General features: G+C 37.9%; 1 protein-coding gene across 1 annotated transcript; it reads right to left on the reverse strand.

Annotated features, from left to right (window-relative positions):
* Positions 1-2,177: 2,177 nt before the first annotated feature.
* Positions 2,178-27,344, reverse strand: CIP2A (cellular inhibitor of PP2A). The gene is made up of 21 exons (XM_051639903.1): positions 27,180-27,344; positions 25,592-25,739; positions 24,313-24,425; positions 23,199-23,293; positions 22,505-22,601; positions 22,257-22,379; positions 21,933-22,078; positions 21,087-21,162; positions 19,751-19,978; positions 19,104-19,263; positions 18,105-18,246; positions 17,225-17,324; positions 16,232-16,350; positions 11,765-11,957; positions 10,466-10,540; positions 10,272-10,382; positions 9,302-9,498; positions 7,803-7,916; positions 5,974-6,056; positions 4,980-5,119; positions 2,178-3,875 (listed from the first exon to the last, which is right to left on the reverse strand). The coding sequence occupies exons 1-21, from the start codon at positions 27,279-27,281 to the stop codon at positions 3,705-3,707; spliced, it is 2,733 nt and encodes a 910-aa protein (XP_051495863.1). The 5' UTR covers positions 27,282-27,344; the 3' UTR covers positions 2,178-3,704.
* Positions 27,345-27,521: the final 177 nt, after the last annotated feature.

Genomic DNA, 27,521 nt, shown 5'->3' on the forward strand with positions numbered 1-27,521 from the left:
CTAGCTGCTACAGTTTCTGTGGAGTTTGCCCCATTTTTGATCTGCACTTATTTTAGAAAGCTGCACTGCTAGAGAATTCCTGGAGAAATAAGACACATACATCTGACTCAAGAAAACTGTAAGTATAAACAAGACATAAAACCTGGCCAGCAGTTTACTTTTGGCACGGTTGAATCTGTAGCATGAGTGGTTTTTAGACTTCTTGACTCAGAATTTTTATTTTGTTTACACCACCTCTAAATAAATCCTACGACTCAAAATCAGTACTAAATACTCCATGAAAAATCTATCAAAGATCATGTCAACTGTTCATTATATTGCTTGTTTTAAAAAGGCTTATTTACCAACACTTACATTTAGGATCACTTCCTACAGCAAGGCCATGCTTTCAGTTTGTAAAGCTCCAAAGTCCTACCATTTGTGCAGGATGTTAACTTCATCCTGAAGTTAAGAAAATTCCAGCCAAAATTTCACAAGCCTGGGAGGAAATGGCTTGTTGCCTACACTGAGCTGCATGTACTAGCACAAATGCCACAGCATAGATACTTTGACTACCCCAATTAAAAAAAAAAGGCGTTGCCTTATTTATAACAGGGATAAGCATAGAGGGAGGGATGACAGCATGGGAAGCGGTGCAAGAAAAGCTTCATGTTCCATCTTCTGGGCAGGCAAGGATGATAAATTGCACTTAATTCAAAAGTCAGAGTTCGGTGCCATAGCCCAGAGGTAGAAAAGACTCCATTACTAGATCCAAACAGCACACAAGACAAGCTTCCTTATTTGAAGAAAACACAATAAGAAACTTCACCAGACAAGAGCAAGTGGTAGGCGCTGTCACTTGGAATCAGCAGTGAGAGAGGTGGAGAGATGCAAAAGTAGGGGACAGTGAAAGCTTAAAATAAACCACTAGCAGGGAAATAGAACGAGATCAAAGAGCTCAGAATTGACACCAAAGCAGGAGAGTGGCAAGATGAAGACAACATACAACAGATGAATTGAAAAGCATAAACTCCAAACTGTTTACCATCTCATCCCCCAAAAAGTACACCACAAATGAACTAGAGAGCACATAAAAAAACATACTATAGAAAAAGAAATACTGTTTTTATGGCAGGATTGGAATAATGTACAGAGCTATATAGAACCACATGCTGAATGGAAAGCTTTCTGCAGATTGTGTAAAATAACAGGCAGCTACTTTCAGATAAGTACTAGAGGGCCTGATATTGAGATGGGAGGTTGCTCTGAATTAAGACAGCTCAAGAATCTTTGCACTTGTAAAACAGGCAATTGACAACCTGACATAACACAGATAATTAAAAATCGACTTTGCTGAAGAGCTATTATTTGTGCTAGTGCCAGCTACTCTGGATGAGGGAGCCTGTGGGGAAAGAAAAAAGTCCAATAGCATATTGAATACAGCATGTAGCAAGAATATTAAAACTGCACAGGGAACATTATTACAGAACTATATTCAACACTGATAATATCAAGACACCTAAAAAGCAAAACCCCAGAACACAGATGTCTGCATGACTGAAGTGTAAAAAACTGCAGGTTTTTCCACAGAGCTTCACATTCTGAACAAAATTTTACAGATATCAATTTATTTTTCTAATATTCCATTAGCCACTATTCATTACCCACTGGAAAAGCACTGTAAGGAAAGAACACAGGAATGCTGTCAAAGTAGCTTGATGTGTATTCATTTGCTATGCATCCCAACTGAGTTCAGCAACACTTGGCTTAGAACAGCATAGTGAAGCAGCACATTTTTCCAGAGGAGAAAAATAAAATAAAACAAGATCACTATTTATATACCATGCTTACTACCATGGATTCCCTCATGTAACCTCCAAAGACCCATTTCCTGTTTTTTGGGGACATGAACCTTGTTGCTGCATAACCACACCCTGGTGATTGGCTTGACTTTTTTGTCCTCCCATTCCACCATTTGAAAACAAAGTCAGACCAGCATTTATCAGTTTAATTAGTAATGTGTTTGATATTTCCTTCTTGTGTTTCTTTACATGAGCCATTTTTGGCAGAAAAGGAGCAAGAAAACCCATTTACTTACCCTTTCCCCATGACCAAGAGACTTAAACAGAAATGAACTTATGTCTGCAAATTTTCTTCGACACTCAAATTTCTTAACCCATTAGACTGAATTAAAAATGTATGGTTAATCAGGTTTTATTTCCCAATTGAGCTTGCAAAACTCTAACAAGACCTCTCACTTGAGCAATTCTTAAAACATACTTTTTTTTACCTTCCTAAGCAATAACTGCATTGTATGCAAAGGCATTGTGCACAAAGTTGGCAGTCATCCCTGTAATTTACATCACTTAACAGAAAACAGAAACTACAGAAAATAGAGGAGTTTTAATTTCTTTTTTATTCCCCTGGTCTTCACAAAAACCAGAGCAATGTCTATAAATCCTACCTGTGGTTAAGCTATAAAAACTGTAAGTGATTAAAATAGATACAATTCATCTGATGTTGTATATTTGCAACATAATGTACAAGGTTGTACTTAGACATGAAGTTAACAGATTCAGTAAGACATATCTATTATACAGCTGAAAAAGAGTCTCAGATATTTTAAAATCTAGCTATTACAATTTAGATACAAATAAAGGCAGTAATGCTACAGAAAAAAAATATGTATTAGATCATCCAGAACTCCGGTAGTTCTAACAAAATATAAATATTAATGAAACAGTTCTGCCAACTGCTAAAAGATAAGTTCTTCATGTAAATTTAAGCCAGGAAAATTTTCTGCCACTCAAACATGTGCATCAAATTCTAGTACTAGTCTTTCATATGAAAGTATGTTTCTTTTAAAAAACAAAATTACCTAAACAGTTATACTATGAACAATATATGAAATCATGCTGGTGTACAGCAGAAAAAAACAATGCTGACAATAGCTAGCAGGCACCAGATAGGATTGTAAAAAAAGTGCACACCTTCTTAAAGAATGAAAGGAAGTATTATAGGATTAGGAAAGTATTATTTAGTATTTAAGAAATATTGGTACATTCATGTATTTCATTTTAGTTTCAATTAGGGAAAGCATGCTACTTGCTGAAAAGTCAATATGGTGTTCTAGTTGCTCAAACTCGTATCTCCTTCCCACTAGAAACACCTCCGTGTATTTACTACATGAAGCACTTGAACCAATATGCTGATAAAGACAGCTTTTAATGTAACATGTTCTGATTGATAACCCATTTTGTTTTAATGTTTCTACCTTAGACATCAGGAAGCAACACTGCACAAACAGTAATGGTACTCAGAAGTGTCAAAATTAACAAGATTAAATTATCAAAGTGCTTTATCTATGAAGCACACTGCTTGCCAGGCAGACAACAGAAGAATACACACACAAAAAAAGTTGACAGTGACTCCTATTTTGCTTAGTTTCCCTATATATATTTAGGAAGGTTAGTCACCAGCAAAGGTGCATTCAGCTCCCAATACAGATGATAATAGTTCTACCAAGACCATCAGAAGACCTATTTGCTATACAGTAGCTCAGTTCTTTGAGACCAAAGCTTCCACAATTACTACCTTTTCTTCTCAATTGACAGACTACTTTAATTTTAGGTTTTTTTCAAGTCAGATACCATGGTAGCTTCAGGTTTAAAAGTCTTTACATATATTCATACATATGTATAAAATACTAAAATCTTTACAGGGCCCTATAAACTGAGGTTCACTGCTTCTGCACTTAACTTGCCTCCACTTAGACTGTGAATCATTGCAATCATATTGGAATGTTTGTTCAGTTCTTCCTTCTGTAGTTTTATAAGTGCTTCTTTTTCTTCCAAGTGTCCTTCCAACTGGGATTTTTGAACTTCAAGAGAAGATGCCTGCAGAAACAAAAAATACATTAGAAATTCCTCCAGTAGCAACTGAAATATTCTATATTGTAATTTATATTCTATAAATAAAGACTTACACAGTACAGTGAAAGCTGAATGGCTTGGTGGTGAATTCAAGCAAGTAATTTAAAAGCATTTTTAAAACCACAAGCTTGTTTCAGAAGTCTCTCTCACCTATACATTTGGTGCACATGAACAATTACAGTTACTGCCACAATTCAACTGTTAGATACCACGGGAAAGCACCAAGCCCCATGTTATCATTGTACTATTTAAACAGCAGAAGTGTTCACAGTTAAGCCAAGCACATTTCATTTCAAGCCCCACACCAGCAAATATTTACCAAGAACAAGGGAAATATTTGCTATATACTGGGTAATATTGCCTGGAGAGATTAAGCTTTGCCTCCAGGGAATGGAAATAGCAGCAAACACATTTGCTGGACTGCCACTTTGTGTTTGCTGATCAGTTTGCATGTAAAATGAATCTCTGCTTTAAGAGTTTACAAGGAGCTTTACCCACAGGCAAGGACATATAGGCTATGCTGAAGTTTTGGGGATTTAGTTTTATTTTTTTTAAAACATTACCCCATTGACTTGGTGTAGCCAAACCGGCCTCCGTTCTGAAAAAAGACCCTATTTTTATTAGAGATTAAAATAAATTTTTTAGAATTTCAAAGATAAAATAAATAAATAAATAAATCAGATGTATTTTGGTGTCTACATGTGTAGCACATGTACCTTAATTCATGATGCAAGAAAGGAGAGAAAGTAAGCCAGTCCACCAGTGTGCTACATTCTCTTATTATTGTACTATACATCTGGTGTTTTAATTTTTTTTTTTCTTCCAGACATCATGTACTTGCACACCATGCCTCATATAGCCTCATTAGAACCTGACACTGCCTTCTTTTCTCTTAAATTCAAGCTCAGGTATACAATTACAGTTGAGAGAATTTGTTCTTGGCCACTACATAAACTGCTTTAGTTTCTTTAGCTACTTTACCCCTGAAATACTAATTTACCAACTCTATCAGTTCAATAGAAATCTAAAATTTCAGTCTCTAGAATGCAGCTGCAAAGAATTCCTTACCTTGATACTCAGCTCCTTCCTTGCTTGCTCCGTTTTACTTAATTCCTTTCTAAGGATACCTATAGTTTGTTCCATATCAGTTTTTTCTTTCTGCTGAGCTTTCAGCTTTTCTTCCAGAACTTTTATTTTCTGTTGCGAGGCTTAAGAAAATGAACACATTAAAAGATGGGTTGCCAAACTTAGAAGAGAGATACTGCATTGCCTGGGAAACAAGTTTTCTGGGTTATTTTTTTTTTGGGTTGCTGCTCATAATTTAATTACTGAGTAGTGCCACCTACTGCTAAGTTTCAGCGGTTGCATCCAGTCGTTTGCAGAAGAGTTAAATTAAGCTCTTCTTCAACTGCAGTTCCTACAGAAAACAGTTCTAATGGACATGCCGTAAGAAGGTCCTAAAGGGATATATGATGTGTGCAGAAATTCTGTGAAGAACATATAGTCTGGGAAATCAAGTTTATGTATCCTTTCTAAAAAATAAAAATCTATTTTTGTTTCATTCAACTGTTGTGTATCCCTGGCTAATATTTACAAGTTACTTAGTAAGACACAGCTGCTTATCTAGAGCCCATAACAACAGTGAGTTAATCTAGTTAAACACAGAGTCACAGAGTGATTGGGGCTGGAAGGGACCTCTGAAGATCATTTAAGTCCAAACCCCCTGCTAGAGCAGGATCACCTACAGTAGATCACACAGAGACAAATCCAGAGAGGTTTTCAAGGTCTCCAGAGAAGGAGACTCCACAACCTCTCTGGGCAGGCTGATCCAGTGCTCTGTTAAGACTCAGAGTGAAGTTTTTCCTTATGTTTAGCTTGAGCCTCCCATGCTCCAGTTTGGGTCCACTGCCCCTTGTCCTGTCATTGGACACTGCTGAAAAGAGACTGGACCCATCCTCCTGATAGCCATCCTTTAGATATTGATAAACATTGCTGAGATCCCACCTCAGTCTCCTCTAGGCTAAGTAGTTAGTTCTCTATGTTCAGTAGGTAAATGACTTACTCGCTATTTTGCCATCTCTATCCTGTAACTGTTGCTGTAATTCTTTTCTATGATCTTCAGTTTCTGTCAACTGAGCAGCAGTCCTAAAATTGCAGAGACAAAAAAAATCATTATCCAAGTGAGATATGCCACCATTTGCCTGTCCTCAGAAGCTAGAATGATTTTTGTATTATTTGCAATTGCTGTCAGGAGCTTCAAATCATCAAAACTATGAATTTGCAGGGTGTGAGCACAGGCAGATCTTATTTCTCCCCTCCCAATGAAACAGTCATTTCCCTTCTCTGATCAAGGAGACATGGTAGAAACCACTGAAAAGGTTAATACCTGGATCTTAAACACCAGAAACTGTTTCTTTTGATTACAGCCATGAACATGCAAAATACCACAACAGAACTGAAATTGTCATTGAACCCATGTTAAAATTTACTGCCATTAGTGATTAAGGATGCTGGGTTTTTAGCTCTTAGCATGTTCCTGAATTGGCAATACCATTAGTAAAACCTGTTTCAGATATTAGCCATACACACACATCTATACATAAAGATTTTCCAGTAACATTCTGAACTTCTTCCAGATTGTCACACAATATTCAGCAAAAATGACCATTTCATAAGCTACCGCTGTAGCCCATATATAGGTCTGCTGCAGTCCTCACTAGTTAGGACGTTAATCTACTTTCTTCATTACTAGCTACTCTCTAAGGCATAATCTAATAGCCACTTGCCTTGCCTAGATGGCATCTGCTATCCCTCATTTACTTGTTTATCCAGTTCTTATCTACCAGTTTCTAAGCTGCAGCCTCTAGCAAGAGAAGGGGAAGTGTATTTCCATGGTCTCCATTTTTTCCAGGCAGTTCAAGAACACCTGTATAATAAATGCTCCCTTGACCTGCCTTTAAAAAGGGGCAGCTTTTATGAGAATACCTCCCTAATTACACTGAGCTGCATATTGCAACAGTGAAGGTAAGTGTCCAAAATTATTCAGCAGCAAAGTAATGTATCAGTATGAAAATGTCTCCATTTGAATTGGAACTCAAAGCAGTGACTTGGACTACTCTGATTACTGAGAAGGCAACAGCCTGGAAGGATGAAGTGAATTGTGCAAGCAAGACCACAAATAGCATTTTATTTCTAAACTGGATACAAGGCTTGCATAAGCATGTTTTAAATATCTTCTGCAAAATTAAGTATTAAATAAAATTTCTCAAATAGGTACCCTGTTGCCTTAGTTATATTGGTGAAAGGTACACCAGACCTCTATTTTAAGCCATCAAAAAGGAAACAAAATTAATTAGTAATTATTAAAATTAATTATAAAGAATGCTAGTTTTATGGTTGAAGACTGATGTTTTGTATCACAGAATACCAGCCATCACTATTTCTAATATAAAATTTTCAAACACATTGGTTTAGTAGGGTTAGTTTTTTTCTGATCTGATAAGATTACAGAGAATCCTTGTAGGCCAAAAAGGAATATGTAAAAACTCTGGATGATAGCAGCATTTAAGAATTTGACAACCAAAAAGACATCTCCCATTTCTCCCAAATGCACTCAAGAACCAGGCTGCCTTCATGGCTGTTCATCCTACTTTCACTGAAATCTGTGGATATTCCTTCCTGCCCCCAACCAATACAGTAGCCAATAAAATCAACCAGCTATGTCACTGCTACAGATTTTAATCTAATGTACACATACAAAGCAACCCTGCAGCATCCTTTGCTTCCTCTAACTCCACTTCTCAGATGTTACAAAAAGCACAATTCAAAGATTGAGTCTAAAGTACTGTTTGTCTCGCTGTTTAATTTGCTTTAAAGACTGAATGAACTTACCTGTCATTCTGCTGCTTGAGTGACTCATTTAGTTTCTTCATTGCTTCTATTTGTTTATTTAGTGAACTGCATGTAATCTGTAGATCTTTATACTGTCTTTCAGTTGTTTCATACCTACAAACGATTTACAGGGTTCTGGTTGAAGAGTATAAGTGTTTTTGACGAGCTTTTACTTAACAGTTTGTGAAATAAAAACACCTTACATCACCCATACAACTATCACACTCAAGCTAAAAGTAAGGTGTTTGTGGGGCAGGAGGTGTGGATTTTTTGATCGTAGTTTGTTGTTTGAGTGTTTGGATTGTTTTTAAATGAACATACTTGAAGGAAGAAACAAAACCAACAAAACCAAGCCAAGCTTCAGTGGATCCCTTACTTATCCTTAATTACTAAAAATCATGAAGCAACATTCCTCCAGTATAAAATATACAAAATATACAGATGCCTTTGGAAATTTGACATACAAACTATTATAAATTAGCTACTTGCAGTATTCTTTTAACGGACTCTTTGAGTCAGTCTGTGACCTCCAGTTGTCTGGTGATACCAAAAAACTGAATATACTGAAGATAATGCAATATGCACTTAGTACAAGTTTGAGGCAGATATGGTGCTCCAAGAAGGTGTTTTCCTAGCAAAATGAAAATTATTTCCCCTGATGTCAGTTATCTGGTTGTTTTTAAGAAGCACTACATTTAAAGTATGCAGATTGTTTATAATGCAAGTTTTTGCTTTATAAGCACATAAGGATCAGAAAGGTATTTTATTCCTACTTTGTAGAATTTACAACTGTTAAATACTAGACTGAGACTGTTTTATTTCACATAGATTTGTCAAATACATGTTCACAGAGCACATGGTTGCACACAATTCAAGTGGAAAAGGAGGCATTTCCACAGTGACCATACTAGATACTAATTCAAGAAATGCCATAGTGGGCAGAAGTTTTATACATTTTTCTTCCCTCAATGCCTACCTTATTGGCAGCAATATGCTTTCAAAATTGTTTAATATACTGTTTGCTCCCATTATTAAGCAAGGAACTACCTCCCAATTTTATCAGCTTCTTTGCCTTGCTGACTCCTAGTGACAAGAACAGCTCATGTGAGCTGAAAAGCTAAAGTTCTTGAGCATATTCTATTTTCATAATAGTTTTTATCACTATGTACTTTTTGTGTTTCACATGTCCTTTTTTAGCTTAATATCATAAAGAAATAATGCTTATAAATAATTTGGGACACACAAGGTGCCTCCTTCCTCCCTACCTAGCTCACATTTACCTAATTTCAGTCAAATTTTTTATAGAAGTTATGGCATGGCATGTTAACTTATTGAATGACTTAATTTAACATTAACAAGCACTTAAAAAAATAATTAATTTTTCCATGTAACAACATGAAGTAGTATGTAATGTTGCCCTTCCAATATGCTTAACATAGTAAAGGGCTTCATTATTCTTTGAATATGAAGTATTTGCTTAGGGATTCTATGTGCCTTACCTCTGAAGAAGGTCAGTGGAGGATTTTTTCAGTATTTCATGTTCTTCAGCAACTGTTTGTAATTTCCTGTTGTGTTGAAAGAGCTGTTCAATATCAGTCTGTGCTCTTTCAGATTCTACCTGCTGAGCTTTCAGCAAATCATTAAGTTCTTCATTTTTTCGTTCTGCATCCTTCAACATTGCAGCAAGAGTTCTTGCCTTTGAGTGGAAAAACACCCTCCACAATTACAAGCAATTCTGTTTCACAAGTCACTTTGTAATATGCATATTTAAGGTCACACTAAAATGCCATCAGCTACATTAAGAAAAGGATTTCTTTCATCTAATATAACTACAAATTAATTTGTTCACTAAATTCCTATTCTTTAGCAATTTATAGACAGTGTGGAGGGAAAAGGAAGAAGTATAAGATAATATATTTTAGCTATGGATTTACTAATCTGCAGCCCAGTCTTTATTATAACTTTTAAAGAATAAAAACAAGTCTGAGTTTTCAAATACATACCCCACAGAAGTAAGCTGTATTAGAAAGTTCATCTTTGACAAGTAGTTAAAAGACACAGACAGAAATCAGTTCTTTGAACAGCAAATTCTAAATAGCAAATACATAGCTTTATATCTAAATAGATATATCTAGATATATATAGCAAATTCCATAAAGAATTCTAGTAAGTGGTTTCGATCAATGGTAGTACTCTTGAAAGTGAATAAACACTAATGCATAACAAAAGATAATCAGTACAGCAGGTTAGTTTTGTTGACTTCCTGTAAGGCAAAGGACAAACTGTTTCAAAGAACAATGCAGAGGAAAACAAGATGTTTAGATAAAAATTAAGACTGCCCTAACTTACAAGCATAGCTTACAGCTAAGCAGTATAGAGTTTCCACACATGCAATCACAGTGAAAGCTACCAAGACAACTACTACTTAGCCCCACCCCAGAGTCCCAGAAGGAAGCTCCTGCTACTTACCTCAGACTCAGCCTGGGCTCTCTGACATCGGTACTGAGCCATTAGCCGATCAGCCTGAGCCAGAGCTAGTGCCTTTGCTTCCAGAAAGTCTTGCAGCCTAGTTTCTTTAGACTGCACACAGGAAGAACATTTTTCATTAACATTTTCTGAACGTACAAACAGAAATCTACCCACACACATTAGATCGTACTCACTGCTAACGCTGACAGCTTCTGCTCATAGACATCCATTATCTCAGATATCCGGGTACCAGTGATCTGCTCCTTCATCTGTGGAAACGTTTTCCAATTATGGCTACTGTAAATTTGTATTTACTTATATACATAACATGTGCCTAAAGAGCTCAGTAGTCTTGTGAACTCCACCCATACACTAGCTTTTTACGTTCTTATTTTTGTATTTGAGACTGTCTGCTCAAATGCATCCACCTGACTTGCATGGATAGATTGTGGATAATTGAACTATTTAGGCTGAATAGGATTCATCTGCAGAAGACTATCAGTCCAGCCCTATGAAAAGGTAACATCACCTCTCTAAAACTGTTCTCCTTGGTCTAATCTTTACTTGAGAATTATCAGTCCCCTCATGTGGCACCTAAAGTAATTTGCCCTAATAATAACAGCATGAAATGCACATGGCTAAAAGTCCTTGTTCATACACCATGGCCTTCTCAACGTAACAAATTACCAGAAATTTTTTTTCTGAAATTATACTATCCAGAACAAAACCATATATGGCACAAGAAGTCTTAAGTGCTTATTAAAATATTTTCATACACTTTCCCTTAATTTTCCCAATTAGCATACTGTTCTTCTAAGCCAAAAGAAAACAGAAGCAATAATCTATCACTCAGTCTAAAGCAGCTGCAAAGCAACTAACTTGCCTTGAAGAGAAGAGCAAGAGGAATTATATTCAATACCTGACAGTATGGGTTGCAAAGAAGCACACTATGTACTGCCTGTTTGAGTGTCTCATTCACAATGCATGTTGCTGTAGAGGGAAGAAGAAACTTCCTTCTGAAGTAATAATACTGCCTTCTTAAGAAGGACACAAAAATGTTAGAGCCAGCTACACACATGGAAAAGAAAATGATCATATGCCTGTTTAGGCATACAAAAGATCCACCATACAAGCTGCATATCATATCTACTTTATCACAGGCTAGTTGTTAGGAGGGGGTAGGAGGTTCCTTTTGTGTGTCTCAGCAAGTCTAGGCAGTGGCAACTCTATCTGACACCCGCCTCCACATCTGACAGCTAGAAGCATGTGGGCAACTCCCTGGAGAAAGGGATCAATAAGGGGCCCAGCTTCTGATGTAGCACAAAGAATCATGGTTGAATTCTGCTAAGGAGCTTAGTTAAAGGAGCACATTCTAAATAGGCAGGAAACAACTCAATTGATACAACTGCTGTAGATTGACACTTGGATTTTAATTTCTGTCTCCCCCAATTAAGTGTCAATACATTTAACAATGATATATAAATTCTATTAACCTCTAGTCCAGAATGAAGTTTTTGTATTAATTCCTGAATATTTGAAGTTGTGGATCCATCATTTGAAGGACAGGATGGCATACACCTCACCGAAGTAATGCTTGTCACAGGTGACTGCATTTGGATTCTTTTTGCTGCGTGCTCCATTTCTTGTTGTCTGTAAGCATTATTTGCTGCAATGCTTTCACCAAGCCTGCATAAACATAAAGGCTGTTAATGAAACAACCTGCTAAAAATATTGCTGCAAGGACTGAAGAGAACAGTTTCATAGCATAATTAACTTTTCTTTTGTTGAAAACATACCGGGAACAGTCACATTTGCATTATCACACAACATTAATATGTAGTATCAAACATGCACCCAAACCATCCACAGATACAGAAAGTAGAAAAAAAAATATGAAACCCTGTCATGGCTAGCCTTTAGAAACAAATACAGTATCTAAACCAGAAAGGGGATGGTGTTCAGCTCTTCTTGAACAGATCAGATCATCTGTCTCTTATTAGTTTGAAAGACAGGTTATTTATGTCATTATTCAACTTTACTAGGCCACTGTTTGCAAGTAGGAAGATTGAGAAGGTATTTAGTAAGGATTTTTTAATAGGCATAAAAATAAGAAGATTGATTAATGAAAAAGGCAGAGTGCTGTCATTAAACCTTATTTTTGTCTCATCTGCGATGCTATTTAACAATCCTATATTGAGTTCAGCACGTTCCATTTTGTAAGTTTTAAGAAAAACTTGAGTATATTGATAAAAGAGCAGTTAAAATTTGTACAGGGAAGGGAACACAAAAGCCTGGACATAATTAATTGCTGTAGCTATACTCCAGTGTCTGTATGTAACTTGTGGTTGGCATTTTCAAGGCAGCTACTAATGACATGTTCCAAATAAAAGAGAATGAGACATCAAAAGAGCTGAATTCTGAGGCACCAGACGAAATATATTTTCCTCATGACAAAAATTTTACTTACTAAGTATCTCAACCACTTCACTGAAGTGCTGTCTCAATTGCTTCCTAAGTGAAGGCAGGCTGTTTTTAACTTGCATTTACAGACACTATTTGGCTATTCCATTGTACAACTCAGACATATTGGATTGTACAGAGCCTTCATTCTTCAAACCAGACTATTGGTAACTGGTCATTATAAAAGTGTTTCCTATATCCACAAAATCATGTGATCACTGAAGAGTTGAGGTTGAAAGGGACCTCTAAAAATCATCTACTTTAGCTCTCCTGCTCTAAGGAGGTTGCACAGGAATACATCCAGTAGTTTGGATTATATCAAAGGATGAAGACTCGACAACTTCTCTGGGCAGCCTTTTCCAGTATTTGATTCCCCACACAGTAAAAGATTTTTTTCTTACATTGCAAGTTTGCGTCTACCTCTTGTCCTGTCACTGGATATGACTAAGAAGACTGACTTCACATTCTTCGTTGCCTTCCATCAGACATTTATACATGTTGATGAGATGCTCCATTCTTCTGAAAACTAAACAATCCCAGCTGTCTCTCTTTGTATGACACATGCTTATCCCTCAAACATCTTAATGGTCCTTCACTAAACTCGCTCTAGTGTGTCTATCTCTCTCTCGTGTTAGGGAGCCCAGACATGGACACACCGCTCCAGATGTGGTCTCACCAGGGCACTATTTATCATCTTCACCATTGCTGAAGACAGAAGCTGGGTGTTGGCCTCTTCTCCCTGGTGACCAGTGATACAGGAGGAAATGGGTGACCAGGACAGGACGAAATGGGGTCAAGATGTGCCAGAGGAGGTTCATATTGGATATTAGGAAAAACTTCTTCACAGAAAGAGCAGTGAGGCATTGGAACAGGCTGCCCAGGGAGGTGGTAGAGGCACCACTATCCCTGAAGGCATTCAAAAAATGGGTGGCCGTGGTGTTTCAGATGGTTTAGTGATTAGGGGTTGTAGGGTGGATGGTTGGACTTGATGATCTTGAAGGTCTTTTCCAACCTTGATGATTCTCAGCTACATCTGTTTTATTCTAGTCCTCAGGAACCTCCCCTAGTCACCATCAGGTCCAGCAGAATGTCTCCTGTCATCAACTCCTCAGTCCTCTCTTCTGTGTTAATAAGTGGTCATCGATGTGCTCCATAAACCTTTTAAATCACTTGTGCCCGACTGTCTTACCTCTCCAGCAGATAGCAATCTGGCTAAAGTCTCCTACAAGGACAACAGTCTCTGAAGGCGAGGCTTCTTCCAGTTGTCTAAAGGCTTCATCTGCTACTTCTTTCTGATCTGGCAGTTTGAAGCAGACACCCACTACAACATTGCCCAATTTGGTCTGCCTCCCAATCCTACCTCCAACTCTAAGCCGGTTTATCTGTCACAAGGCAGAGAAGTTCCATGCGTTCTCTCTGCACTCTAATAAAAAGGGCAACTCTCCTTCCTCACTGTTCTGGCCTGTCCTTCCTGAAGATACTGCATCCACGCATTGCAGCATTCCAGCCATGTAAGCCACCCACCACATGTCTGTGATTCCACAGCCCTGTAAATGCATGCATACTTCCAGTTTCTCCTGTTTCTTCCCAATGCTGTGTGCATTATTTTTGCAGACATTTCAGCAAGGCACTCCACCTCACCCATTTCCCAGGAGTATGAGGGCTTTTGCCCCACAGTACTGTTCCATAGGCACTTTCTTATTTATGTGTATATTGGGGTGAGGCAGCTTTATGTTGATTGTAATATTCCTCCTATTGACATAAAACCAAACCCTTTGTTTCCAACCCAGTCTAGCACTTCCTTCTTGACTGTTGGTTATCTTCTCCCTTCCCTTGTCGCTTTTAGTTTAAAGGTCTCCTCATCACATTGGCCAGTCCTTGATCCTCCGTTTCATGGTCATGGAAACCAAACCAAAATAATTTCTGACAATGTCTGCACAACCAATTGCTGACCTACAGAATCTGTATACTCCTCCTCAAGCCCTTCCTCTCTCCATGGGAGAACTGTGGGGAACCTCACCTGTGCACTCATGGCTTCCAGTCATTGCCATCATAGCAGCACCCATTTCCCAACCTGGTAGGCACAGAACCTGTCTGCCCCTATTTTTGTATGTCTGCGGTCTCAGGCACTTGAAACTGCAAGGTTTGAAAAAAGCACCTGGTCAATCTCTTCCTCATCATCTCCAATACTCACAGGCTGCTGACCTCCTGCAGCTACTTTCTGGACACTACAGATCATCACCAACTGCACACCTGCTGCAGGCTAGAAGCCCACCTCCTACTGATACAATCTTAGTACGAGGTCTGAAACACTCTCTGCAGCCTAAGACCTCTGGAGCTGCATACCTCTTCTGCAACTCTATTTGAGTTGGTGCTTCTGCTTTCAAAATTCAATTTGTACCTCTTTTGATGGTTTTACAGACATTCCTCTACTTAAACAATACCATTCTCTGCCCTGTATGTCTCTCCTGAAGTCTACAGCTAACTAGATATACTGATATTATTGATATATATCTGGTAATCATAAGACCAGCACTGATGTTTTCAGGATTAACAGAGTTTTAGAGTCTTATTACTGTGTTATTACTGGCCCATTTTTGGATTATGATAGAAAAGAGTATGATTCCCTAAGGTGTGGAGAGCTTTGGATTTGCTTAATTTTCTGTGTTTTTTAAAGTACACACCACTATATTCACAAGCTTTCTCAAAAGCGAACCAAAAAAAATCACAATGAGGCAACTTACCATGGTCTGGTTAGGTCATCTTCCTTTACTTTTCCCCCCATATAAGTAGTAATTTAGTCAATGCTCCAAGATAAGCTAGTTATGCTACAATTTGTCACTTGAGAAAAGTAGCTCAAATGCCAGAAAGGCATTTGATCTGGAAGACCTTTCAAACAATTCCCCCCCCCTTTTTTTTTAAAGCTCTGCTAACAAAATGGGAAGAAGTTTCAGATTGGTTTGCTAGGTTGCAAAAACCATGATACAATTTAAGACCTTTTTTTCCTGTTTTATTACTAGTACAGAAGTAAGGGCTCCATCAAATAGAGGTTTTTTTCCCCTACTTTAATACTACCTGAACTGCCATCTGCCTGTGTCTTAACTTACCCTATTCTGTTCTTTCTTGGAAGTTATTGCAAAAGGATAAGCAAAGCTTTACAAACTGAAGAGTGATGTGTGTGACAAAATTGAGTAGAGAGAGAAATCTGACAGAATATTAGACACACACCAAGTAGAACATTTCAAGAACAATGTCAGACAAATGAATCTTGAGGGACAGAAGTCAGTACTACTATAGATTCTAGGATCTGATGTTAGTTGAATATCAGGAGCATTTTAACTATTTCCTCCAGCTTCCAAAATCACTACTGTCTCTTAACTGCAGATTAAGAAAAGACAATTTTTCTAAAGTTTCTATTTCCGAGGAACTGAAAGTTGACAAGTATCACTAAGCCCTTAAAAAGGTCAAATCTTACCCAACTACCAAAAAAATACACTTACAGTATGGCAGGAAAATCTGGCAAAGGTGCAGCTTCAAACAGTATTCCAAGTCCAACTTGAACTTGCTCTCTATGGTCTGATGTTAAAGCAAGTGTCAAGGGCATAATTAAACGTTGATCCTAAAAAAAACCAACACTACTTGGGTCAAAACAAGATATAACACTCAACAACAACAACACACCTACACATCAAAATATCAAGGTCTGTGATCACAGAAGTGTTTTAATAAAAAATTAAGCTACCTTCTTAAAGTTTACCCTTGTAAGTTTCCAAGCCTAAAGTCAATGGTAGAGAAGCACTTTTAAAAATAGTTTGCACTTCAGAGTATTTGGGAAATGTGTTTTCACATTAAAGCCAACACAACAGGTAAAAAGACTACTTTTTTTCAAGTTCTCAAGTGCTTGATTTCCATTATTGGGGTCACAAGCTAAAGTTTTACAAATAAGGATTTCCAGAGCACTACAGTTCTCTCATGTGTATTTGTTAAATTACACAATTCCTGTTCTTGAAAGAAAACCCTCCAAAACAGCATGAAGTATTTCACTATCTGGATTACCTTTCCACCTACAAAGTAAATTGCTAAGATACCATCTGAACAATAGTTACCAGAAGCTGTTTTGACTACAGAAGGTCATAAGCTAGATGTATGTATTTAATAGTAACCAACCTCAAAAATAATTATATGGTTGTGATAACTTCTTTTCTAGTTTGCTGCTTTTAAACTGCAGTTCTAATGCAGTCTTGAAAGGATAACTATTAGCAGGCAGGTGAAGTATGATTTCACATGCATTAGCAAAATAAATTATTGGATTAAAAGCAAAGTGCTTTTATTTTAATATCATTAACAATATGTATTATGCCCAGAGGACTGTATTTTCCTAGAAGTTTTACCACTTCAGAGATAAGTATCCAAAACATTTATAACTAAAGCTACTGTGGTGCAATGACACTTTCCTTCACATATATGCTTCATAAGACATTTTAAAATCATACCTGTAAAATTTTGTAGAAGCTGACCTCCATACCTGGTACATCCTGCTTCAGTCTGCTCATAAGATCTAGTGTTTTCAAAATAATATCAGCAGCAAGTTTGCTTTTAAAGAAACAAATAGAAAAGCAAAGTGTGAGGAAAAAAAAAGGCAGAGCAAGATTTGTCAAATCAGCAGTGATAGATAAATTCAGTCAATTAAAAAAAATAAATAAATCAATACAAAATTAAATATGTCTAGCAAGGCCACAACGCCAACATCAAGAAAGATCAGGTTTCCTTGGACATGCTGCTGAGCTTCTCCAGCATGCCAAGGATGGCAACAGTGAATACCAAAAAAAAAAAAAAAAAATTAAAAAAAAAATCACCAAAGCACAAAGGGTTTATTCGTAGGTATATTTCACTGTTTTTTTTGACCATATAACTCTTAGTTGTATCAATATTCAGGATAATAAAACTGAGCTGAAGGAATGTATATTCCATTTTCAGTGCAATAATTCCCTTTGCCTCTCAATACACTGTATTTTTTAATTCTGGTTGCATAAAATCAAAATTAAAAATCAGGTGCCGTGAGCAGTTCTGATAAGCTTCAATTTGGATAAGCTTGAATGACTGCATGAGATTTAAGGTCCATGTTTCACGTAAGTGGATCTCCAGCCTACGCTGAAAACAATATCTGAATGCTTAAGACAGGTTTTACTTACTGAACCATTGAGCAACACTACCTTCTATTGCCACAAAAATGCTAAGTTTGAATTAAGAACAGTATTGATTTGCATACATTTAAATGTGACTTTCAACTACAAGATACTTTCAATTGGAACAATATCACAACTGTCATACGAGTTTTACTAAATTAGATTTCAGATAAATTGGCATGCTCACCACATTTTAGAGTCCACTAGTTTTGTCCCCAAACCAGTATCAATCCCACTATAGGTAAACTGGTGTTCTATTAGACACATGCACTGGCTGGCAGTCAGTACCTTCGAGGCGTGCATTTTCAGTGTGTCATCTCTACAGAGCAGTAGACCAAGTTAAGAATAAACTTAATATACCCATGCTTAGGTATTGGCACCAAAAGGCAATGTTTTCTAATAACAAAGGACACAAGTTAGTGTATCAAAGCACAGGAACCTAAAAAAATTCTTTTAAAAACCCAACTACATAAACCATGTAAGTCACACTTAACTCACAAGCCAAGAAATCCTCACTTTTCAATTAAAACACACACTTGGGAATGGACAGCTGAGGGAATGCACAATAAAATGAGTGGCATAAAGACAGATGATGAACAAAAGGCAGTAAGCAAGCAATCCCCAAAACAAAAACTTGTTCCTTTATGGACTGAATTAGCAATAAGACTTTTTCACAGAACTCTGTTTAGATGCAGGACTATGTCCTGCAGTCATATCCTCTTCTCTACATGACACTGTGGACACTAAGGACTCCAAGAGGATTGTAAAAATGTTTCATTCCACTTTATTTTTCCTCGTTTCACTGATCTAAATTTATATCATATTTGCCTGGGAGCTGCAGTTGACTTAGCTAGGTGAAAATCCTATCCTTATCAAGAAGATGGCCACCCAAATACCCCAAATAATTTAATCAGAAAACATCTTAATTTTTGATCTGCAAAGTGCTTCTGTACTGCTAGAGTCACCACATTTTATCCTGCATCACTGTACTACACAATAATTTCAGAGCAGTTAGAAAGCTACTTAAGGTATTTCAACGTAACGGTCCTGAGTAAATCTAGGGCAGTTATTGTCATTAAAAGCTATTAAAAGTGACTCAAGATGGACATCTTAGAGCTAACATCTTAGAGCAGATCACAGTGGAGGAATAATAAATTAACTGCCAATAGGCACGTAAAAAGGATATTTGTCAGGACATTAATAGCCTTGACCATTCTTTCACACTTCTTCTTCACTAACAGCTCATCCACAATCTGTTCTGGCATTTGGAGATGATCAAGAAGAACAGGCAGCAAAAGATCCACAAAGTGTTCAGCTGAGGCACCATTTCCAGTATTAATAACATCCTGTAGTAAACACATTTATTTTATGTTAATATTTAAAACTACAGAACAAGGAAGCCAAGCCTACTCTACCTCTTCCTCCACCAGCCTCTCTTCTGCCTTGCCCAACCTCTTGATATTTCAGGTTCAAGACTCCTGATCAGTATCATACTGCAGAAGGAAGTCTAACAAAGAGCACAGAAACAGCAGAAACTTCCTCAGTTCCACAACTCATAGAAAGCAATGCTTTAGTAGCTTTGTCTTTGCCTCATAACTTCATGAACTGCTGTATCTTCCACTCAACTTCCAACGCAGACATATTTCTGACATATAGCATGTATTTAAAAAAAAAGTTGGTTTACAAAGTATGGAAATCTAGAACAGGAAGAATTCTCTCTCACTTGTATTTTTTACATGCTGTCTTCCAAGGAAAATGCTAATAGTTGGTTAAAAATAAATTTAAAATATAGCTGCTAAGAAGCTCTGTAAACTAATTTATCAGTCTTGGTACCTCAAAAATCTCTTTGAATAGCTGCAATGCTAGAACTGAACAGTCTTCAGAGCCTTCCAATGGTTGGTTTGACAAGTGCACCAATGCAACAGATGGTTCAAAAGTCTTTGAACGAATCACAAATCTGGTATTTCCAGAGACTGGCAATCCAGATGGTTCCAGTATTGCCTGCCGCAGGGTATGACGCAGTTCTATCACAGAACAGAAGGCAAGCAGCAGTTCTAAGATCTGTGTGAAGTGAATCAGAGTTCAATTGCTTTTAAATCAGGTACTTATACAGAAATTGCACCTCTCATAAGTCTAAAAAGACATCTTAGTTCTATGCAGTTCCTTCTAGCACCTTAAAGTTTTCTGAATAGTTTTCTTTCCTTAAAGGTAAGTCAGCAGCAGAAATACAGTTCATTAGACTGATGAAACCTTGTGACAGTCGGTATTCAGTATATTCATTTCCTTTCATTTTTTAAAAAGCATGACTGCTGGCTAGCAATCTAATAAGCAGTAGAAATACATATACACTGAGAATGAAGCAAACTATGGAAGGGAAAATATTCTGAGACATGAATGGATGCACACATGCACACACAGAGACAAAGAGGAAAGCACCCTTGAAAGCTCCTTGTCAGTATGTCTTTCTAAATAAAATCAATAAACAACAAAAAATCAGATACACAAGAGACATTAGCATCTATAATTTATGATGACACAAAACACATTGTAAACAAGCTTAAGATTAATTTCACAGATGTGTTTAGCCCAAATAATTTCACAACATAGCATATTTTAGCCTTTAGCAACAGTGTTTAGCCAATGTTTCATTCATTTAAAGTGGCAGTGAGACAAAGTTGAATGCAACAATTAACTGCTTAACTGAATGTGGCATCCATTTGTTCAACTATTCTAAAAGAACTTATGCCTAAATCTTTGAAATTAGCACCATGGTTTCCTGCCCATCAGTTCAAAGTCCAAGTAGAGTTAATTCAAGTTTTAACCAATGAAGAGGAGTATATACATTTTTGGTAGATCCCCCAAATTTTTTATTAGCCAAAGCACAAAAAGTGTTCATGTTGGCTTTTTGCCTTTATGTCTGTTGCCTGAAAGCAGATACACATAATCTGACAAAAAAAACAACAATTACAAATTCAACCTGACAGTCTTATGAACAATTAGAAAATACATACTTGTGAAATACTTTAAGTCACTTCAAGTCCTGAAGTCAACATATTCCATTATTGACACTCATACACAAGGAACCTACTTATGACTACAGAAGTTGAACTAGATTAGGAGTTGCACCCTCTTAGGCTTACACTGAAAAAAAAAAAAAAAGTATAAATACCTTAGATGATGAATTGGGATCCTTTCCATGAAGAAGATCTAATACTTGACCAAGACATGAGGGAAAGTGCTCATATCTACAGCACAAAGGAAAAAAATAAATAAATTTTAAAATGGTATTTCAACACACATACATTTATAACAAATGATGAATGCAAGTGCCCATGTCTCTTCCTTACCCCCATACACTTCAAGTGCCATCAAAATTTTGATAAAGTAATTTCACAGAATCACAGAGTCTTAGGGCTTGGAAGGGACCTCAAAAGATCATCTAGTCCAACCCCTCTTCCATTTCCATTTCCCCATTTCCATTTAACATAGACTAATATTCTAAGAGTGAAAGTAAATTCCTTAAAATAAGCTGTGATTTTCCAGCTACTTTTACTGCTAGATTTAGATTCAAATTCAGAACTTAAAATCTGTTAGCTGACTTTGAACAACTAGTCAAGTCCTGCATAGAACTACTCTGCAAAGCCCTCCAATAAAATTATTACAGCTTCAACCATACTACTCCACTTCAAGATAATATAGGCCTATAAAAGGCAAAATAACTACTGAGTTGTCTGACCACCGATACTGTCCAGGGAAAGAATTATTAAACATAACTATTAAGTATTCCTTAAGTGAAAATGAAAAAAATGGATTTTGATTCACACTTCCATGTGAAACTAGTAACACAGAAATCCTTTAGTTTCAGGTACATAAGCTATAATCAACTAATGAATTACATAAAGCATCTAGGGAATTTTTTTCTGATGCCTGGTTCAGATTACAAGCAGCATACAGCAAAGGAACCAAACAAGAGCTTAGGAAAAGTCACCTGTACTTTAAGGAACTAAAGCCATACCTGGTAAGAAAAACTGCAACTTTGGGGTTCTTCAGAAGATCCATAAGTAGATCAACAGAGTATTTTCTTGTTAGAGTACCATCTCCATTTACAACAATATTGAATATCAACTGAAACGTCTGATGGATATTTGGAGCATGAAAGAGCTGAAACGAAGAAAAAGTTTTGTATGGGCAATGGGCACTGTGGGAAACAGTTACTTCCTTTGCTGGGTTTCTTGCTTATTAAAACCAGTTTTGCTAGCATTAGAAATGTATTTTGCCAGTGTGACTACTAATTTTATCTACAACTTAAGAATGGAAGAGACTTCAAAGTATCACTTACTTTTTCTCCTACTTCTTCATTTAAAGTAAGGCTTGATAATACTGAAAGTGCAAACACAACCATAGTCAAACTACTATGGGCCAGGAAACTTATTAAGGTGCGATAGAAACTCTTCACGTTATTCTAAAGCAAAAAGGAGAAACAGGCATTATGAATTTTGTTCTGCTCTATAAAAACACCAAACTTACAGATTCTACACATTTATAAATAAGCTATACAAACCATGAATAATACTACAAAACTCTTACCAAAGATTTTATCTGAGTTTGAATAGATAAGTTGTGACGACAGAGATTTGCCAGGAGTCCTAAACACGGTATCGTTAACTCATCTTCAGTGGATTGACTTAAAAGAAAAGTCCAGAAGTTTAAACAGAGATTTTATTAAAGCATCCAGAATATATCTACAAGAATTCATGGGTTGGGGCAGAGGGACTTTCTACTTTGTCTGGGGTTTTTTTTTGTTTTGCTTTCTAATTAGACACCATTCCACCATCCCCACAGTGTGGGCAGTTTTTAACTGAGCACATCTGTAAAAAAACCAGTATCCAAGATCAGTACTATCAAAGGTCCTTTATGGCAAGTACCTTTGATAGTCATTACATCTTTTGCAAGGATATCTGCACACAACTTCTATCATTCTAACATAAGTCTGTTCCTAATGACAAGCATGAATTTTCTCTTGGCTTTTTACTTTGTTAGCTCCCTCCTTGTGAGGATGTGGGGGTGGGCTAAGGAGCCACTTAATACTCAGTCACCCAAAGTCACATAATCACTGCATTTGACAATCTGTAACAACATGGATTTCAAAGACATATCTGTTAACTTCAGAGCAAAAATGCCACAGCTCACTCTGGAGACCAGGTTAGTGTAACATGCTAATAGCCTTCAGAAATGTAGCTACGTATTTCCCATAAGAAAAGACAACTGAGTACACACTTACACATGATGCATTAGAAATGAAATTAACTCATTGATGTTGGCACCAGCGCAAAAGACTGGAACATTGTAGGTTAGCCTCTGCAGCAACTGAATACTCTGAGGAAATAAAAAGTTATTCACATACATCTTTCCTATAGCATCTCACTGAAGAATGCTACAAGTTACAAAAGTTGAAACTGAAAGGACAAATAACTGAATTAAGTTTCAGACTCTGTAATGTTAACATAGCAATGACATGAGCTGTTTGTTGCAAGCACATTGAATCATGTCCTGCCACACTGATGCACTTATTAATAGCATAAAAAGATTAATAAGGTTTTATTGTGACAGAGTTTTTAGTCCACCTGATTCTCCCCTTTGCCTTGACAGAAAGTTTTCCACTCTGCCAGTGAGAAAAGGGCTTTGTCCTATTGAAAGATGTAGAACTTTCACCAAAATCCAAAAAGCGCTTTGCAACCTCTTGTAGGAAATCTGTTTATAGGAATCCAACTCAAACTATTCTATGATTCTATGAATACAAGCAGGCTGTAAAGACTGACAACAGGTCTAATGGTATTTAAGTCCTTCACACACCATTCTTGTGGCACATAACACAAATGAGTTAATATGAAGTTAATATCCTCAACTGTAACAAAAATCACAGCACAGGATAGCGCTGCAAACTTTCCATAAGAAATGGCAGCCACAGCTTTCCTTTCAGTCCTTCACAATTACCTAAGTATTGATTAGACAAAATTTAGACAAAACAATCTCCAGGCTTGCATTATGAACATTAGAAGAAATAACTAAATACCTCAACTAAAAATAACCTTCCAAGTTCTAAAGCAGTGATATCTTGAATAATTTAAAAAACAGATGCTTTTTGTTTGGTTGCTATTTTGTTGATTTATGTTACAGCACATGTGAAGCACAAGCAAGATTAAAGAGAATACAAAGAACTCGATATAATGCTAAAATCCTGTCACACTAGCCTCTTACAGCAAATATGCAGCTAAAATCAACTTTCCCTCAACACAACATTTCAAATAGGTCTTTTAAAGAGTTATTATATGCATACAGTATAATGTATACCATGCAACAGTAGCCAAATATTACTAAGCACTAGTTCCTCTTACCTGTAATAAGACTGGGTCACTAAGATTAGTAGAACTTCGATGAACCACTCCTGCCAGCACACTGGTCAGATTGTAGGTATCCTGAAGAGCTTCTCTAGTCTCCTTGTCTAAAGCTAGAATTTAAGAATTATTAACAAAACCCCCCCTATCTAATAGCAAAAGCAACCTTTGTATTAGCTGCCAATCTAAGCAAAAGCTAAAATTTTTGACCAGTTTTTCATGTATATTTCACAAATAACTACAAATAAATTACAGCTCATATGCACATGTACCTCTACCTTACTTGTGAACTTACAACTAATTGAAACACTAATACTTTGCCTTAAGATGCCTGGACACTGAAGGAATGGCCTCCCTCCTACCTACAAAGTTTTAGTTCTGTTTGAGGTGTTGAAACGTGCACTTAAAATGCTTTAAAGCTTAAAATAATTGATTAAAGCACAGATCAGTTGGAGGAAGACCTATTCTTAAAATTTTCCAGACTAAACAGGTTGGAAAAGACCATTAGGAACCCCAGCAACAATTACAACTTTATAGGAACTGTTTCAAAAACCTAAAAGGAAGACCAAAGAAGTTAAAAACTCCAAGAACAGAAACAAGGGGTCATCATAAAGGACATACATTTTGAATAACTACTCATACATGATGAGAAACTAAGCAGTGAAGGGAAAGTTCTTCCTGTGTATGTAACCTGCATATATAGGTTATGACAAGCACAGAGCTCCTTAGACAATGAAGCCCCCTTCCTGTGAAATGGGAAAAAAAAATAAAATGTATCTCAAGAAACAAATAAGAAGCAGTAGAACCTAATTAGGAAATATGACAAATACAATCCCAGGCCACTGGAGAGCCCAAAATGCCATGCAGCAAACACTCCAATGGGAGAGGTAAACCAAGGTGACTACAGTTGTTGATGCAATATGGCTTCTCTGTGCCTTTGCATGCCTTAGCAGATTCCTTCACTTAATGAAGAAAAGGTAATATTTTCAAACTGCAAAAATCAAGGAAAAGAGAATAATTCTTCATCCCATCCATTGAGGAAACGAATTCTGACAAGCGTGATCATTGTCATGTGAGTAATTACTTCAAATCTGCTTCTTACAGTGATTTAATATCTTATCTGGCCTTGCATGTACAGTCAGGTAGCTCAGCCAAGCACTACAAATGAAAAGCACTTAATGTTTTTTCCATATAGTTCATAATCCATGCCACAGAATCAGCACCTGTCTTGTCTTCCCTTTCCCAGACCAAAAGTAAAAAGTTAAGATGAAAATCTTACCTAGCTGTGATAGCAAAGTAACCACAGACAAGGTTAGGGATGGGTTTGTATTAGTGTCCTCAAGGAGTTCTACTAGGCAACTGAGACATTCACTTGGTAGAATCTGGTTTGAAGCAAATAATCGAGTAAGTTTCAGTCCAGAGATAACCTGGAGATGAAGGGAGAAAACAACCTAAATTACTCAACTGCAATGAATTATTTAACACAGAAGTCAAATCGTAAGAGTTGTATCAAACAGATTTTGCCCTGTTTGACAACCTGAGACGTAAATGTGACTCCAACAGGACCTTTGCATTTATGTTTGCTGAAAAAAAAAAAAAAAGTTTTGAAAATCTGATTTTCATTCCTGTGTTCCCTTTACTACTCTTAGAAAGTACCAAGTTTACATTGTGATAATTTTTAACATTTTGGGGCCTGTTTTGTTTGTTGGCTGACAACATTCATAGTAACAACATTCTTTTTAATCTCAAAGCTGTAGCAGAGCAACACATAGTAATTCTTCACACATTGAACAGAATTAGTGCCAGGTTACTCTTCCTTACATATGCTTTAGCACAGATAAAAGATAGGGTTTGTTTATCTATTTTGAAAGAACCAGCAAACAAATTGCTCAACAGAAATATTTAGTAATCAACCTTCAGCTCAGTCCAACAACCTGCTTTCTAAACATGGGGACAGGAACCCAAAGGTGCCAGTCTTCAGGAAGGACATGCAGGTAGTGCTGCTTTACGAGCACTCTGTAAATGAGATGAAAAAAATGGTACCTGAGTTCAGAGAAGCCTATATAAGAAGCTATTGAAAACTATACACCTGCACACTGATACAGGTAGAAGTGAGTTATAACTGCATAATAGAGCAACACAACACTGCTTTTGCATATCCCCTGTATGCCTCTTTACAATGGACACAGGGAAGAAAGCTAAGCTGAATACTAAATCTTATATTATTGTTTCAGCGATTAAAAAAGAAACCTGTCTTTGAAACGGGTACCTCGCAGATTGAGCAATCCAGTCCCTATGTCAGTTTCTCCCCACACCAGGCATGCCCGCTCTGAGGGCCCTACACAAAGCCCTGCCGGGCCTTCCGGGACCGGCCTCCCTCCTAGCAGCCAGCACCTCCCATTTAACTTCGCCTGGAACTGGCAAACGCTAAATACAAGGCCAGTTCATCCTTCAAACTCTTGTTTTTAAGTTGTGGGGGAAAAACAAATTAAAAAAAAAATAAAAAAAAACCTTGCGGGTGAGGGCTGAGGGCACATGAAAAAAGTCTGTAACGCAACAGTAAATATAACCAGGCACCATAAGACACGGTAATAAAGGACACAGCAGCGGTCCGGGGTCGCGCTAAACATGGAAGCGTTTCTTCTACCCACCCGGCCTAGCCCGGCCGGGCTCCCGCAGCTCTTCCCTGGGCGATGGCGGCGGGCGGGCAGGGCAGCCCAGGCCGGGCCCCGAGGAGAGCCACCCGTCCCCCCGACGCCCTGAAGGGGCACCACGGCCTCCCTCCCTCCCTCCCACCCACCCATTCCCGACGGCGCTGCTGCCCTTGCAGCGCGGCCCGGGGGCCCCAGGAGCCGCGCCGCCCTCACCTCCAGGCCGCGCTGCAGGAGCGCCGCGTTGGGCGCTGTCTTGGCGGCCCGGTACTGCGTGGCTGCCAGGAGCAGGGACTTCATGCAGCCCAAGGCGTCCATGGCGCCCCAGCCGCCGCCTCAGCGCAGCCAGACGCGAAACGCCTTCGTATTTCCCGCCGCCATTTTCAGGGCCGGGCCCGCTGCCGGGGAGACGCCGCCCACCCCGCGCAGCACGGCGGGAGGCGCCGCCTCCCTCCGCCGCCTCGGCGCGGGGCGCTGCGGGAGCGGGGGGCTGCGGGAGCGGGGCTGCCGCACTCGTAACCCCCGCGAGGGGCGAGGGGCGGCAGCCGCAGCGTGCAG

Source organism: Apus apus, chromosome 1 (genome assembly GCF_020740795.1).
Source record: "Apus apus isolate bApuApu2 chromosome 1, bApuApu2.pri.cur, whole genome shotgun sequence".
In the NCBI taxonomy this organism is placed as follows: Eukaryota; Metazoa; Chordata; class Aves; order Apodiformes; family Apodidae; genus Apus; species Apus apus.